Below are 14,476 nucleotides of genomic sequence, written 5' to 3'. Positions count from 1 at the left end.
CTCAGCTGAGGGGTAACTACCTGTGGGCAAACCCCACCGACCTCCCTTGGACCTCCGGTTTGCCTCCTCCCAGGTTTATTCAAGTCTGACAGGGACCTTCGTCTAGGAGCATCGGTGAGGCAAGTAGTCATCTCCTCCACTGACACTACACTTGCACTGAGATCACTTGCCCTCATCTTGTCCATAAGGACCTTGACTGAAGCCCCAATTTGGGGTACAGTATTGACCAAAAGGCAGAATTTCTGGTCTATCCTGGCTTCAAGGCTGGTAATGGCATTGGGTTCAGAAGTTTGGGAGCTAGGTAATGGAGTTGCTGGAAAAGTTGGAGGGCTGGTAACTGGGGAAAAAACAGTCACAGGTATAGACAGGACAGGTACATGAGGAGAAGAAACCTGGCAAGCAGAACCACTAGCTTCAGCTGTAGCAGCCACCTTTCTCTGCCTATTTCTTTGAAGTTTGTCAAGATGTGCATTCAAAGTCTTCCATTTCCCTTCATCCAAATCCCTACGCTCTTCACAAGTTAGACCCGAAGAACAAATTTGCCCTCTGCAATGACAGAAAATAGTATGCGAGTCGTATTTAGCTGGCGTCAGTCTGGTACCGCAGCCTTTGGTGCAAAACCAGATACTAGTCAAACTGAAGTCAGACATAATCAAAACAGTCACAATCAGGAAAAAATTCTGTCAAATCTTGCTAAGCTAATTGTAATTAGCGCGAACGCTACCAAAAAGAATGAATATTTCACCAAAGACAGCGATAGCCACAACCATCCAGTGAGAAGATCGAAACAAAAAGCTGCTCAAACAACCGATGTTCAGTCACTGACTGGCAGAAACGAATTGAGCTCTTCAGCTGTGTTGTACCTATTCTTCCCTGAAAGTGGGCGGGGCTAGTTACCTACAACAAAACACAATAGAAGAGCAACCATGATAGTTGGAAACTAATAGCTATGTAATTACTTAGTAAGTTACTTATATAAAAACAGACATTACTGGACAGGTTTTTAGAGGAAAACACAGGGAAGCTCAAAAAGAAAGCAGCTGAAAGAGACAGAAAAAAGAAAGAACTCCAGAAGCACAGCTACCTTATGTTTTTATGGAAGGGGATCCCTTTCCAAACAATAAAATCTCTCCTCTTCACATTTCTCACTACCTACCACATATGCCATCAACTCTCCCAATCATTAGTAAGTGAGAACAAATTCATACTTATTTCATGTATAATTTTTGCATGTTAGGCCAGTTAAATTTAAGTTAAAATGTTTTTTATTTGTTTTATTTTTGGGGTCTGGAACAGACTAATCCAATTCCCATCATTCCTTATAAAAAAATTTGTTCAGTTAAGGGACAGCTTTCTGGAACATCAGAGCCTTTATCCAAGGTTCCACTGTATTTCTTATTTACATACCCCTCTCAAGTGCAATATCATCTTACTTTATACAGATTATTAAATTTTTCCATTTACTGTAATATTGAATTATTAGTTAAATAAATATGATTTTATAGTTTTTACAAAGTTTAATAAATAAAAACAATGATTAAACAAAAAAGAAAAATTAATAACAGATATGCCCTTCTAAAAGTGTCACACAACTTTGTCATACTGTATACATTAGAGCTGCTATCATAACAAATATCTATTCCTGATATACAGCACTTATAATAGACTATTACACAAAACACATTTACCAAAACCAATAATTATAATTACATAAATGTTGGGAGATAAACTGGAGAACTGACTGTTGTGCCATAGCTTTGACTGATGAAGTATTTAGACCAAGCTAATCATTTCTGGTTATCTACTGTTCAGAGCAGTCTAGGCTTAACTCAAATAAATTTAGCAAGCATTATCTGCCCTGTACTTACATACATACTGTATAAATTATTAAGAAAGTTACATGTCGAATCTACAACCATAATTGCTCTCTATGCTTTTACTACCCTGTGAACAGGTTTGAAGGTATTTTAGATTTATGTAAATTTCCAACCTAAGTCCAACAGGTCAAAGACCATGACTCTTATGTATGTAAGAAGTCACTGTATTCAGTTTTTTCTCAATTCCCATCTTCAAGTGGTACAGTTCCCTTAGTCTTAAAAGCTTATTCAACATCACTTTCTAGGAAGACAGATTGAATATGTCTCAAATCTTATGTATAACACTGCTAAATATGAGAGAGAGAGAGAGAGAGAGTATTTTTTCCTCTGCCTTTTCCTCTTTATATTAAGTTTCAATAAAAGTATTGCTTTATGAAATGTCATAATAACTGCAGAATAAATCTGTAACCTATGCAAAAAAACTGCTCACAATTCATCAGTTCATATCATCCTCCAGTGAATTTTATATACGAAACTGCTTTAAAAAACACTGTCCTGCCTCTCTTGATTGCTTTGTGTTACAACTTTCTAAAAAGTTTTACGAGTAATATTTCGTAATAACCCTCAATCCATAATGTAGTGTAAATGTTATTTGCAGAAATGTCCTGAATTCTTTTGTCTATAACATGTCTCTTGATACAGTTCTGGTTCCAAGAGTTGATAGTATACCACTGTATTTTAAGTAAGATGGTAAGAGTAGCAAGTTAATAATATACCAATGTATTTCAAGTAAGATGGTAAGAGTAACATTAACAAGTAAGGTAATCCTGTGCTGAAATTTCTGTGCATATCTACAGTTTTAATGCACTCAATATTTGCAGCAAATTCAAATTTTTTGTGTTCTGGAACTTCCTGGGATTTATTTAAGTGGTTTTCAAGCAGGTTATCATGAAACATACAGGTCATGTTCAATTCTAACTTGACTAACAGGTTACTTATGAAACATTTTGCAATAACCAAAATTAACCTTGGAATAAAATTAAACCTTACTAACAAGTCTTCAATGGTTAAGAATTGATACTTACTATTCTGAATGTCATGGAGATGATTAAAAGAAGAAAGAAGGACATTGGGCGACCTCTGAGCTCTTGCCATATCACAGGTCTGATTGGGATGCCACTCTGCTTTACAATGATAACAGAAATAGGTTCCACACCCAGGACGCTCACATTTCAATTTTGGACAGCCAGCACACCCAGATGCAACAACAGCATACCTGAAAACATTTTGAAGACTTAAACATTATGGAATCCAATACAAATTCGAATTATAATGTATAAAATATCCTACACCATAAACCAAACCCTAAACATTTCTGCTTCAGATGATACTATGGTAAGGGAGTTATCAAATCTCACTGATAGTTATATCATATAGTTACAACCCATATCTGCTAAAACATAAAAAAGTACACTGCTAGTACAGTGTTATTAATCCTTCTGAGATTTCAAGTGTTCTCAAAATTTTGTGGCATATCTCAATTAGCCTGCAAATGAGCACAAAAATATTTTTTTCACTGTACTCTGTAAATTCATTTTTCTTAGTAAAGAACAAAGCTGGTTATAGTGTCACTTTGAACCTAAATACTTATACAGGTAGTCCTAGTTACGATGGTTCGAGTTGCAATATTTTGTAGTTATGATGGCGATATTGGTTACAGTACGATATTTTTTATGCTACGATGATACCAATATGACAAAAATTTCAAATCTCACGATAGGCTCAGGCAGCAGTGTACGGTACGATGCACTGCCCAATGAGGCTGGGATGTGCAAATCTCTCGCCTTGACCTATCCATCATTTGCACTTGCCGTCTACAGAGTAAAGTTGGGTCAGTGTTAGTGTATGATTTTTTTTCCATTTTGAACTGTTTAAAATGCAAATGTGTGTAAGATCAGCGTGTCTTCCAAACACCCAAATGAATCTCCTGCCGGTGGTGTGATGAAGAAGAGGCATTACATCACTTTAGAGCAGAAAATGAAAATTATCAACCAGCATGCCATAGGAAAGGCAGTCACAGCCATAGCACGACGAGCGTCTATCGTAGTCAATGGTATCCACCATCATTAAAGACAAGAAACAGATAATGGATGTTGTAAAGGCATCCGCTTCAATTCATTCCACAATTATAACAAAGGAGAGATCTGGGCCACTCAGCCTCTTGACCATTCCAACACGCCTGCTTTTCGAGAAACTAAAGAAAAACTACGATATCCACACCAAATATTTTGTAGCAAGTCATGGCTGGTTTCAGCGTTTCAAAACCTGCCATAATTTTCAGTGTGAAAATTAGCAGTGAAGAAGCTAGCACTGATGGCGGAGCCGCTAAACTTAAGGACGCTTTGCATAATATCATCACTGATGAAGGGTACTTGTCAGATCAAATCTTCAATGTCAACAAAACAGGGCTGTACTGGAAGCAGATGCCTAAACGGTCCTATATCCACAAAGAGGCAAAAACGATGCCCGTGTTTAAGGCATACAAAGATCGACTGACTCTCCTCCTTGGGGGAAATGTGGCTGGGTATAAACTCAAGCCATTCATGATCCCTCCTACTGAAGACTAGTTTGTGTACAGTGCCCTCTCATTTTTACGTGTTTTATTTTGTTGCGGATTTTTGTGGAACACATTACTGTATTCACTTTTCCGCTGGGGATTTTTCACTAATTCGTTGATTTTTCTATGGGCTGTATATCTCTAAAATTATCACTACAGTACATGTAATTCAGGAAATAAAAATACCAAATTATACTGTAATACATTGTATTTAATGAAATTTGTACATATTTTCCTAAGCTACAGTATACAAAGTAAACTGAAATTTGTACATGTAGTAGTACTGTATAGTATTTTTCTAACCTACATTATATACAAAGTACTACTACTAGGGTTCCGTTCTCAGCTACCACTCTGTTGGCTGCGAGTTCGAATCTCCGACCAGCCAATGAAGAATAAGAGAAATTTGTTTCTGGTGATAGAAATTCATTTCTCTCTATAATGTGTTTCGGATTCCACAATAAGCTGTAGGTCCCGTTGCTAGGTAACCATTGGTTCTTAGCCATGTAAAATAAATCTAATCCTTCAGGCCAGCCCTAGGAGAGCTGTTAATCAGCTCAATGGTCTGGTTAAACTAAGATACACTTAACTACTAAAATGACATTTTTATAATAAAATAAAGTTTTATATATACTTACCAAGTAATTACATAGCTATAGTTTCCTTTTGCATGGCAGCTTAAATTAAAAAATTTGTGGGTAACACTTCAAAGTTTAGTGCAGATGACTGGTCCCACCCACTCACAGGAATAGCAGGAACGACTTAGCAGACAACCTCAGTCTGTTTATGCCATATGTCCATCTGAGGGGAGGCGGGAGGGCTTTGATCATGTAATTACCTGGTTAGTATATATAAACCTTTATTTTATTATAAAAATACCATTTTTATATGCTGTAATTAACTTACCAAGTAATTACATAGCTGATTCCCACACTGACCAGTGGTGGGATACATGGACATACTCTACTCCAAAACATTTAGATATGTAATGAATTTGAAATAAGAAAAGCTGCTCGCAATGAAAACAATGCTTATCGTTCCTTATAAGTTATGAGAGCCTGCATTAGAAAACTGCCTCAGGTTGGTGCTCAACTTAATTTGTAGCGATGTGGTGGTATAGCCAGGAGCATCTGCAACTAAAGTGGGAGCTTTGTGGCCAAGGAGTACTCCGATGGCTAGCAAAGCATCAGTGGAAGTTATGCAGGTCAAGGAGTTATCCAATGGCTAGGAAAACTTTAACAAGTGCCCTTGCCCTGGGCACAGCACCAATATAAACACAACCAGATAAGACTGTCATTTGCACTGAAATAAAGACCACAACCCATTCACTGACAGTGATGGGTGCTCTGGGTATATTGTATCCCCTGGCTCTCACAAATTCCAGCACCTTACTACAAGGTGAATAGATAGAACATCCTATGCTTCCTTCAGTGATGTCATGCCAGGTTACTAATAATGATCACAAGGTACTGCAAGAATCTAACACTGTTTTTAACTTTCTTTGAAAAGTGAGAAGTGAAGATTGATTGCACTCCCAGAAGGTCGATTGCAGACTGGACATCAGGGGCACACTGTGCCTGAAAGCTAATGAGGCAGAGGCAACTCTAGCATCTTAGCTTTCCTTTAACAGGTAGGCAAATCATTCTCCTGAAACTTAGAGTGCGTCTCAAATAACACAGTTCACTGAGAATGAAGGACAATGCATTCATAAACTGAGGGCGAGACAGGATCTTGTCTGGATGGCCTTCTGATTAAAAGCTATTTCAGGTAAAACCTGAAAGCTCAAACTAGGCATTTAGCTCACTCTCCCAGAGCCAGGGACGTCCAACAATCACTTAAGGGAGAAAGCACAGATCTTGTTCACAGACTGTGTCTCCCTGAGCAGAATCTGCTTATTTGTCTATAGTCTGAAGCTCATTCACTAGTTTAGCATTTACAAGGACTATAAAGATCAGAGTTTTCTAGTCAAGTTAACTGTTGTGGAACGGAGAGGCTTGATAGAGGGGCCTGTTAACCACTCGAGAGCTATGTCCAAATTATAATATACGGAGTAGACTCCTCTCTGCTTTGGAAGTCTTGAAAGACTTCATGAGACACTAAGATCTTGGTTAGAAGATAAAACTAGACCTTGAAGGTGGAAGAAGAGAGCCCCCTTGGTGATCCTCAGGTATAGGAGTAGTTCCGCTACCTGAGCTAAAGAGGAATTCAAAGACGAGATGTTATAGCTGTTACACCATCGACGGAAGACTGCCTACTTTGATTAGAGTACTTTGCAAGAAGACTGCTGTCTGCATCTTGAAAAAGTTTCTGCAGTTGCTTGAAAAGTTCACTTCTTCCAGGGAAGCCCCCGGACAGTCTAAATCTGTCCAAGAAAAGTTGTCCACCCTTTAGTAATATCTTTTGAAGTGAGGTTGTCTGTGTAGAAATGGATTGTGGGAGTCATGAAGAGTCCACCACCAACCATACCTGGTTCAGGAACCAATATTCATGGTCCAGAATGGGGCTAAAAGTGTCATCACTACATTGCCATCAACCTGAAAACTTGTCCAGCCCTTCCTTGACTATGTTGATCAGTGGAGGAGCTTAGAGGTCCAGGTTGAAACGATCTTGCAGAGAGGAGTCTGTTGCCCAGGCTAGAAGATTCCTTTAAGGATGCAGACAGTCAAGATCAGCCTGCCCCACAGAGGTACATAACCAGACAATTCAAGGGATTCAAGGTCCACTCAAGAGTAAGACTGAGTTTCAGACCGCTCACTTCAACCATCAAAAACTCCAGTTGGACTAGAAAAACATTTTATTTATCATCCATAGAAATACCCTCTTGTCATTTGGTGGCGAGCTGATGTAAAAAGTAAGGACTGTGATCTTGTCTAAAGGAATACCAGTCTAGGAGTGAGCGAGGATCGAGAAGAAATGAAGTCTTATGCCATATATATCGAATAGGGTGGGTCAGAGATATCTTTTGGAGTCTGTATGTGGAGATGAAATGAAGTATCCTACATATCCAGGAACTCCACCCAACTGCCCTGGAGAGTGGGCAACAGGACTGTTTGGTTGGTCTCTGCAAGAGAACAAACTTGTAGAACCTCATGCAGACAACTAAGTGCGATAACACCTTGTGTGGACTCAATGGCACCTCGTACAGACTGACAACATATGCAGAACTGTACTTGGTTAAAAAGCAATATCTGACACGTTTATAGGAACTTGGAAAGTCCATAAGATACATAAAAGACTGGCCATGGGTAACAATGGTCTTGAATACAACCAGGAGTGACGACTTCTGCTACAGGACTAATTCCGTCTAAGCATCAGAGGGAGAGAAGGACAAAAAACACTTGTCTTGCTCCCTTAAAAATACTAAGTCAGACTCCCAACTCCCTGTAGGGGTAACAGCCTTCTTCAACAAGCTCATAAACTCCTACACAAAAGTCCCTGTCTGCAAAGGACAGTACTTTGAGACACTAAATGATGTCATAAAAGGGAGCAGTTCAGCCCACCTGGAACTCTAGGTGAAGGTGGGACAGGCTGAAAAGAGACAAAACCGCCTAAGAGCAGTTGTATGGTACTCAAAGGAGGGAGTCCGATACTGAAGAAGGACACCCGATGATCAGAGACTAGTCAGCCACTTGAAGACCGGCGCTAGGCGTTCAACTGGGAACTGCACTCAAAAACAAACAGCAGTCTGTTCTTAGAAGAGACCAACACCAAGCTGTAGAGAGAGACTGGCATCAGCCACTAGCAGGCTGGTGCCAGATGCATGAGAGCTGGTGCTGGAAGCTCTACTTGAAGGCGAGCTCTGGCGCTATAGGGAGCCCAGGTGCTATTGGAAGCTCAGGCTATATTAGGCGCTCAGGAGTTTGTGTTCCCCTTAGCGCCAATACTGGCATTCCACAAGCCTCCACAGTTCCTCGTTGGGAGGGTGGGTTCCATTCTCAGCTACCACTCTGCTGGCCATGAGTTTGAATCTCTGACCAGCCAATGAAGAATAAGAGGAATTTATTTTTGGTGATAGAAATTCATTTCTTGCTATAATAAGGTTCGGATTCCACAATAAGCTGTAGGTCCCGTTGCTAGGTAACCAATTGGTTCTTAGCCAAGTAAAATAAGTCTAATCCTTCGGGCCAGCCCTAGGAGAGCTGTTAATCAGCTCAGTGGTCTGGTTAAACTAAGGTATACCTAACTTTTCACAAGCCTCCACTTAACTTGTAGTGACATGGCAGAATACCCAAGAGTGTCTGTTACTCAAGTGCAGCTTTGCAGTAAAGGAGTTAACCGAAGGGTCGCAAACCTTCAAAAAGTACATCTCTATGGATGCCTTTACTATGGCTGTTCGTCGACATTCAGACAACAGGCTTGACTGAGGGCAACTAACCAGGGGCAAACCCCTCCAGACTTCCATGGACTTCAGTATGCCTCCTCCCTGGTACATGGGAGTCTGACAGGGACTGGGTTTAAGAGATTTGAGGGGCCAGACAGCTACCCCTTCACTACACATCCAGTAAGACGCCTCTCCAGTGGCTGTCTGTCGATACCTGGGACTGGCAACAGGCTTGACTGAGGGGGCGACTACCCGTGTGTACACCCCTGACCTCCTTTGGACTTCCAGTTTGCCTCCTCCCTGGTGCATGGGAGTCTGACAGTGACCTCTGTCTAGGAGCATCGAGGGACGAGTAGCCACCTCCACTGCACAACACCACACTATTATTACAAGGTTAACATCTGTTAACCCTGACACAAGACCGGCAATGGCACAGGAAGGAAGTGAGGGAGCCTGATGCGGTACCAAGTGGATAAAAAAGGCAGGAGGGCCAGCAGTAGGAGAGAGGAGGCGCCAGGATCTCAGTAACTGGTGCGGAGTGCCTGAGAATTAGCACCAGGATCTCAGAAACTGGCACTGAGCACTCAGTGGTGCCAGGATCTCAGTAACTGGGCCAAGCACCCGAGAGCGGGCACCGAAGTGCTCGACAGTGGGTGTCCAACGCTCTGCAGTTGGTGCCAGGTGAGCTAGTAGCTCGGGAGCTGGTGAGCACTACTGGGTGCTCTTGTATGAGCTAAAAAAATATGGAACTCTTCACAATTCGTGTCATCTTGTTTATTATATGTACTGCTGAAGCAAGTACCAAAGCACGGTTCTCAGCTGACGAGAACGTCTTCTTGCTAAAGCTCATTGTAACCAAAACATTAAGCACAATTCTCTTCCTACCCTTACACTTTTCAGTTCTCTGCGAAGGAAGGTGTAATAATAAGATTTCACTTAATTTTTTATGGGCAAATGTTATGAAGTACACAATACAATCATACAAACATATCTCAAATCCTAACCAACATAATTCGAGATTGCAGATATGTATCCACTACCAAAAATATTCGATCGGTAGAGAACACAATATTTACATTATATTACGCTAATCAGTAAACAAGGTAGAGAACCCAATATCAAGTTTTTACACTACTCGGAAAAAGAAAAGTTACCTTTACCAACATTGTTCTTAGTACATTGAGCACCATCATACAGACATCTCAAATCCTATCAAACAATGAGATTGTTATTTATTAAACACTGAGATTGATATTTATTAAGTCTTGCATATTATATTGCGCATGTCGAAGCTCTGCTTATATAAGACTGGTGCATTGTGGGTTGTTGTGGTTTGGGATTGGGGAAGCACAGTTGATTGTAGCAAGATGTAACGGCACTATAACCATTAAAGCCAACATTTAGCCATCTGTATCTTAACTCCTACCTCAGGCCACCTATGCAAGTTGCTACCTGTCCCAGAAGGAGCTGGGCTCGCAATCCAACCTGTTGAGCAGCCACCACTGGTCCACTGAAAGTGTCCAAGGCTAGTACACAACACTTCACAGGTAAAACAACATGCAGGTGCTCATACCCAACCACCTCTCCACACTTAAATACTTGAAAGCCAACAGGTTCCTACTGAGTGCAAAGTATAGGGCGATTGCCCTACATCATGAGCTCTCATCCAGGTTGCAATTCTCCTTCCACGCTGGAAGAGACAATACTGGTGGATCAACTTACAGAGCCCAGAGGTAAGTGTACTCGAAACTCCTTCCTCAACTCTGTTAGTACTAAATGAACAGTTTTCAGCACGCCAATCTGAGGTGTCAAGTTCCTTCAAGACAGTTACTGCAACACTCCAATAGCAATCAGTTGTGTCTTACTAGAGTCACTACTGAAAAGTCCTTCAGTGAAGATAACAAGGTAGGTTCAATCTGCCATGACCAACAGTTTTGAATTTGGTTACAAATTTGAGATATTCCAGGCAAAAAGAACTCCATCCTCCTGAGTTCCATACATATGAGAGCTGTGATGACTCGCCTATATCTATACCAATGTCAGGGCTAAACAATACACATTCTCTGTGTTCACATCAAAATGGAGAGATCTACTCCTAGAATCAAACTATGGTGAAGGCTGACAACATCTTTCAAGAACCAAGGCAAAACTAGGTGAGCAAAACACCACTAACCGATGACAAACATCTCTGGCCACAGAGATACCTCGTCTCCAACACTAATAATTAAAAGATGATTCTAGTCTTACAAGCAGCCACTCAAGGATGAAGAAAGAACCCTCTCATCGGGGAAGAGGCTGGAAAACATCCAGGCATGAAGTGCCAGAACTCACCAGGATGTGAAATACCAAACTATGAGTTGCTGGATCCAAAGTTTAACTAGAGAGGAATATCTCCGACGACCTCAAACCACGAGGCTACAGCAGGTCCGGATATTACTTGGCATGGACACATAAGTCCCAGATTTTGCCAGAGAAAAACAGAAATCAACCTGTTGTTGATTATGTACTAAAAGGCAAAATGGCAATAAAGACACAAGGCTTGAGATTGCTTTCAGGAGAGAAACCTTTCTCCATGCTTAAACCAAAGAAAGCTTGGAGAAGAAAAAACTCCAGAGCTACCTGTTGTGCCGATTGGTAGCCAGGTGTAAGCTCAGAACCTTTAAATCTCAAACAAATTCTTTGGCATACAGGTGATTAGAGACCATATGTCCCAACTATCTGTCTCTGACTGGAGAGCTGGTGTCAAAAGGTACCTGGGCATCAGCCCATCATTTGATGCATCTGACCATGAAAGCATCTCTGGGGGTAAAAATCTAGTGGCACACCCATGTACAGTTCCCATCATCCTGCCATAGTCTCAGTCCCCTGAAGACACAACTTCCTGAGACTCTAGGTTGGGAGAGGAGGCGAAGTTGCCCTATGAAACCCACCTCTACAAGGACAACAGGGGAACTAAATGGTGACAACACCAAGCGAGTTGTCCCTGCTACAAAAGGAACTTGTGCGCAACCTCCCTGAATTTGCTAAAGAAAGAATCCTATGAAAAGGCTTTTGTTGCTGCTTTAAACCTGAAACCCATGTGATCATTCTCTGGTCGGGAAAGAGGATGAATATCTCAAAAGTTCATCACCAATAAACTCAAGAAAGAAGGCTGCCTTATGGCCAAAACTGCAACAAGTTTGCCAGGACAAACCAATATCCAAATACATCCAGTATACCTCTCACGAAAGAGTGTAAGCTGACACCAACGTAGACTCTTCATTAGACCTTGGGGAAGGTGACTGATTCCTGATGAAAGACCTTCCTCCCAGAGAGTAAACATGACAGCCCTTCTTCCCAGAGACCAAAGCTGAGTTATTTCCTAGATAACCAAATGTGTGTGTGTGTGAACAATACCCATCCTTTTAGTCCCTTAAAAAAGATATGTCACTCTCCCTCAACTTAGGGCGCCAATCTTCAGCATTGCACACCCCCTACTAAGGTCGAAGTCCCATTGCGAACTGCGAATAAGGCGAGGAAATGAACAGGAAATGGGTAAGTGTCAGGGACTCCAAAGAGACAGGCTCTCTCTTATGGCAGCCACAGGGAAAGAATGCCGCTCTTGCATTCACTCCTCTCTCCTTCCTCTTACCACCTTTCCAAAAACAGAAGAGACATTAAAGGTGAGACGAAACTCCCAACTGGAGAAGTAGTCTGGGAAACTCCACATGAAAAACAAAATTGAACCTCTGCTATTCCAAAGAAGAGAAGACCAACTTAATGTGGAAGTTCAACCTCAGGGCCTTACAAGCCTCAGAGCCTTCACGACACTGCCTGGCAAAGATGTGTATTGTTTAGTCGACTGTACCAATCTTGGTGCAGCCTCTATTTCATTCTGAAAGGATTGAAGTTGACCCCAGAGCCAGACCATTTACACAGTGCCAAATTTTGCCCAAAGACTTGATACAACACTGTATCTCATCCCCCCACACACAAAAAATATCTCACCAGAAATTATCTGGTGGCCTGGGTAGTCAACAAAGACTACCCCAGCCCACAGCGTTTGTCTATAGCCTCCTCCTTCAGGTCATCCACTGCCTTCCTGACACACACACACACACACACACACACACACAGAGAGAGAGAGAGAGAGAGAGAGAGAGAGATTCTCCTTTTGATGACAGGGGTGCAGGTAGAAAGTCACTATGCTGGATTGGCCCTAAGTGAATTCCCTGTACAGATACAGGTGAATTCATAAGTCAAAACACCACTAGCAAATCATGACTAAGGTTCAACCAAGTTAGGACCTTAAGTTCTTTTGGTGGAAGTGAAAAACCTGCAGATAATGCCCAGGTGCTTCCCTAAGGCCATCTGACTTGCAACCATGCTTGATGGCCACTAGAAACAGCAACCTCTGCACCTTGGTATCTCAATCCTGGTGTACAGGACCCCTGGGACCATTCTAGGTGCTGAAAAACCAAAGACACTTCTCCTGTAACAGGAAGCCTGTCAAAAACCCCACAGGATCATTTTATGCTTGGATGTATAAACTGTTCAGTTGAAAGACAAATACGAGTATATACTTCATGAAAAAGCTTGGGAGAAACATGAGAAGCTTCCTATCCTAGCCCTGAAACTTAACCAGCTCCTCTCTCAGAAACCTCTTAGGAAAAAGGGAGAATGGTCCCTGGTAGATGAACAAGGCCATGGCAGTCATCAAACCAAGTTGACAACAAACCCAAGGGGTATCCATGATCGTGCCAAAACCTTCCCAGAAGTTGGACTTCTGCAGGAAAGAAAGGGAGGAAGGGGGGACTCACCCCTTACTAAGTCTGGATGACAGGACCACATGGGCTGTCACCTCCCCAGGCCCCTGCAAGCCAAGGATCCTGTACAGGTAGTAAAGGTACCCTGGCTGGCTTAAATAGCCTGACTAGCTATGCTGGACTAACACCCCTGTGTTCCAGAGAACCACAAATAGCAGTTGCACCTGTGCATGGAGCATGGGTAGTGGCAGGGGAGGCCCAGAGCGGTGGTCCGAGAGCCTTGACCAGACAAGTCAGCCTGGGTAGCAGTTGCACCCGTGTATAGAGGATGGGTAGTGTCAAGGGGTCCCAACCGTAAGTCTGAGAGCCTTGATGAACTGGTACCCCAAGGACCGGCTGGCCCTTGGGACTGGCCAGCCCTAGGAACCAGCCGGCTCCCAGGTAAAAGGTGCACCCATGCATCAAACTACGGTTGCAACGGTACCATTAGAATGAGCCAAATCAGTCCTCTTCCTCAGAAAAGAACCAAATGCTGGAAGCCTATCAAGATTTTCTGCAGGGAAAGCCAGACATAGTAGCCTTCTCCTTCCTCCACTCGGAAGTATTGAAAGAGGAAGACCAGAGACGATGGACAAACTCCACAAGGATTACAGTCAAAAAAGTCAAAGTGATTACCCATTACTATTATTATATAAAGTAGTTTAACCTGACCAGTGGGCCAATTTTCAGCTCTCATAGGGCTGGCCATCAAGATGAAGAGAACCTTGACCAAGTGAGTGGCACTCAGTGCCAGCCCTGCCTGAGATACCAAATGCCAACAGCGACTGAGACTACTTGCCCTACCCTGAAGGGAAAGATGCACAGAAAAAAGCTTATTAGGTTCAGTAAAATGATCTAAATGAAGATGATGAACAGAGGAATGCCTCTACCTCCTTCCATCTTTGTCTAAACTCCTCATCTGCAGTAGTTGAGAATC

The 14,476-nt window shown here is 42.1% G+C and overlaps 1 protein-coding gene across 3 annotated transcripts in view; it reads right to left on the bottom strand.

Annotated features, from left to right (window-relative positions):
* LOC136840582 (E3 ubiquitin-protein ligase RNF19B-like) overlaps window positions 1-14,476 on the bottom strand; it is a 173,847-nt gene that overhangs the window by 106,910 nt on the left and 52,461 nt on the right. For all 3 annotated transcript variants that reach the window (XM_067107230.1, XM_067107232.1, XM_067107231.1), the window contains exon 6: window positions 2,903-3,093. In XM_067107230.1, coding sequence (XP_066963331.1) covers window positions 2,903-3,093 — 191 coding nt within the window. The remainder of the gene's footprint in view (window positions 1-2,902; window positions 3,094-14,476) is intronic.

The sequence above is a fragment of the Macrobrachium rosenbergii genome, chromosome 8, assembly GCF_040412425.1.
Source record: "Macrobrachium rosenbergii isolate ZJJX-2024 chromosome 8, ASM4041242v1, whole genome shotgun sequence".
Taxonomy (NCBI): Eukaryota; Metazoa; Arthropoda; class Malacostraca; order Decapoda; family Palaemonidae; genus Macrobrachium; species Macrobrachium rosenbergii.
Note: the sequence above shows the minus strand (reverse complement) of the source record. Positions and strands in the feature narration are given on the sequence as shown.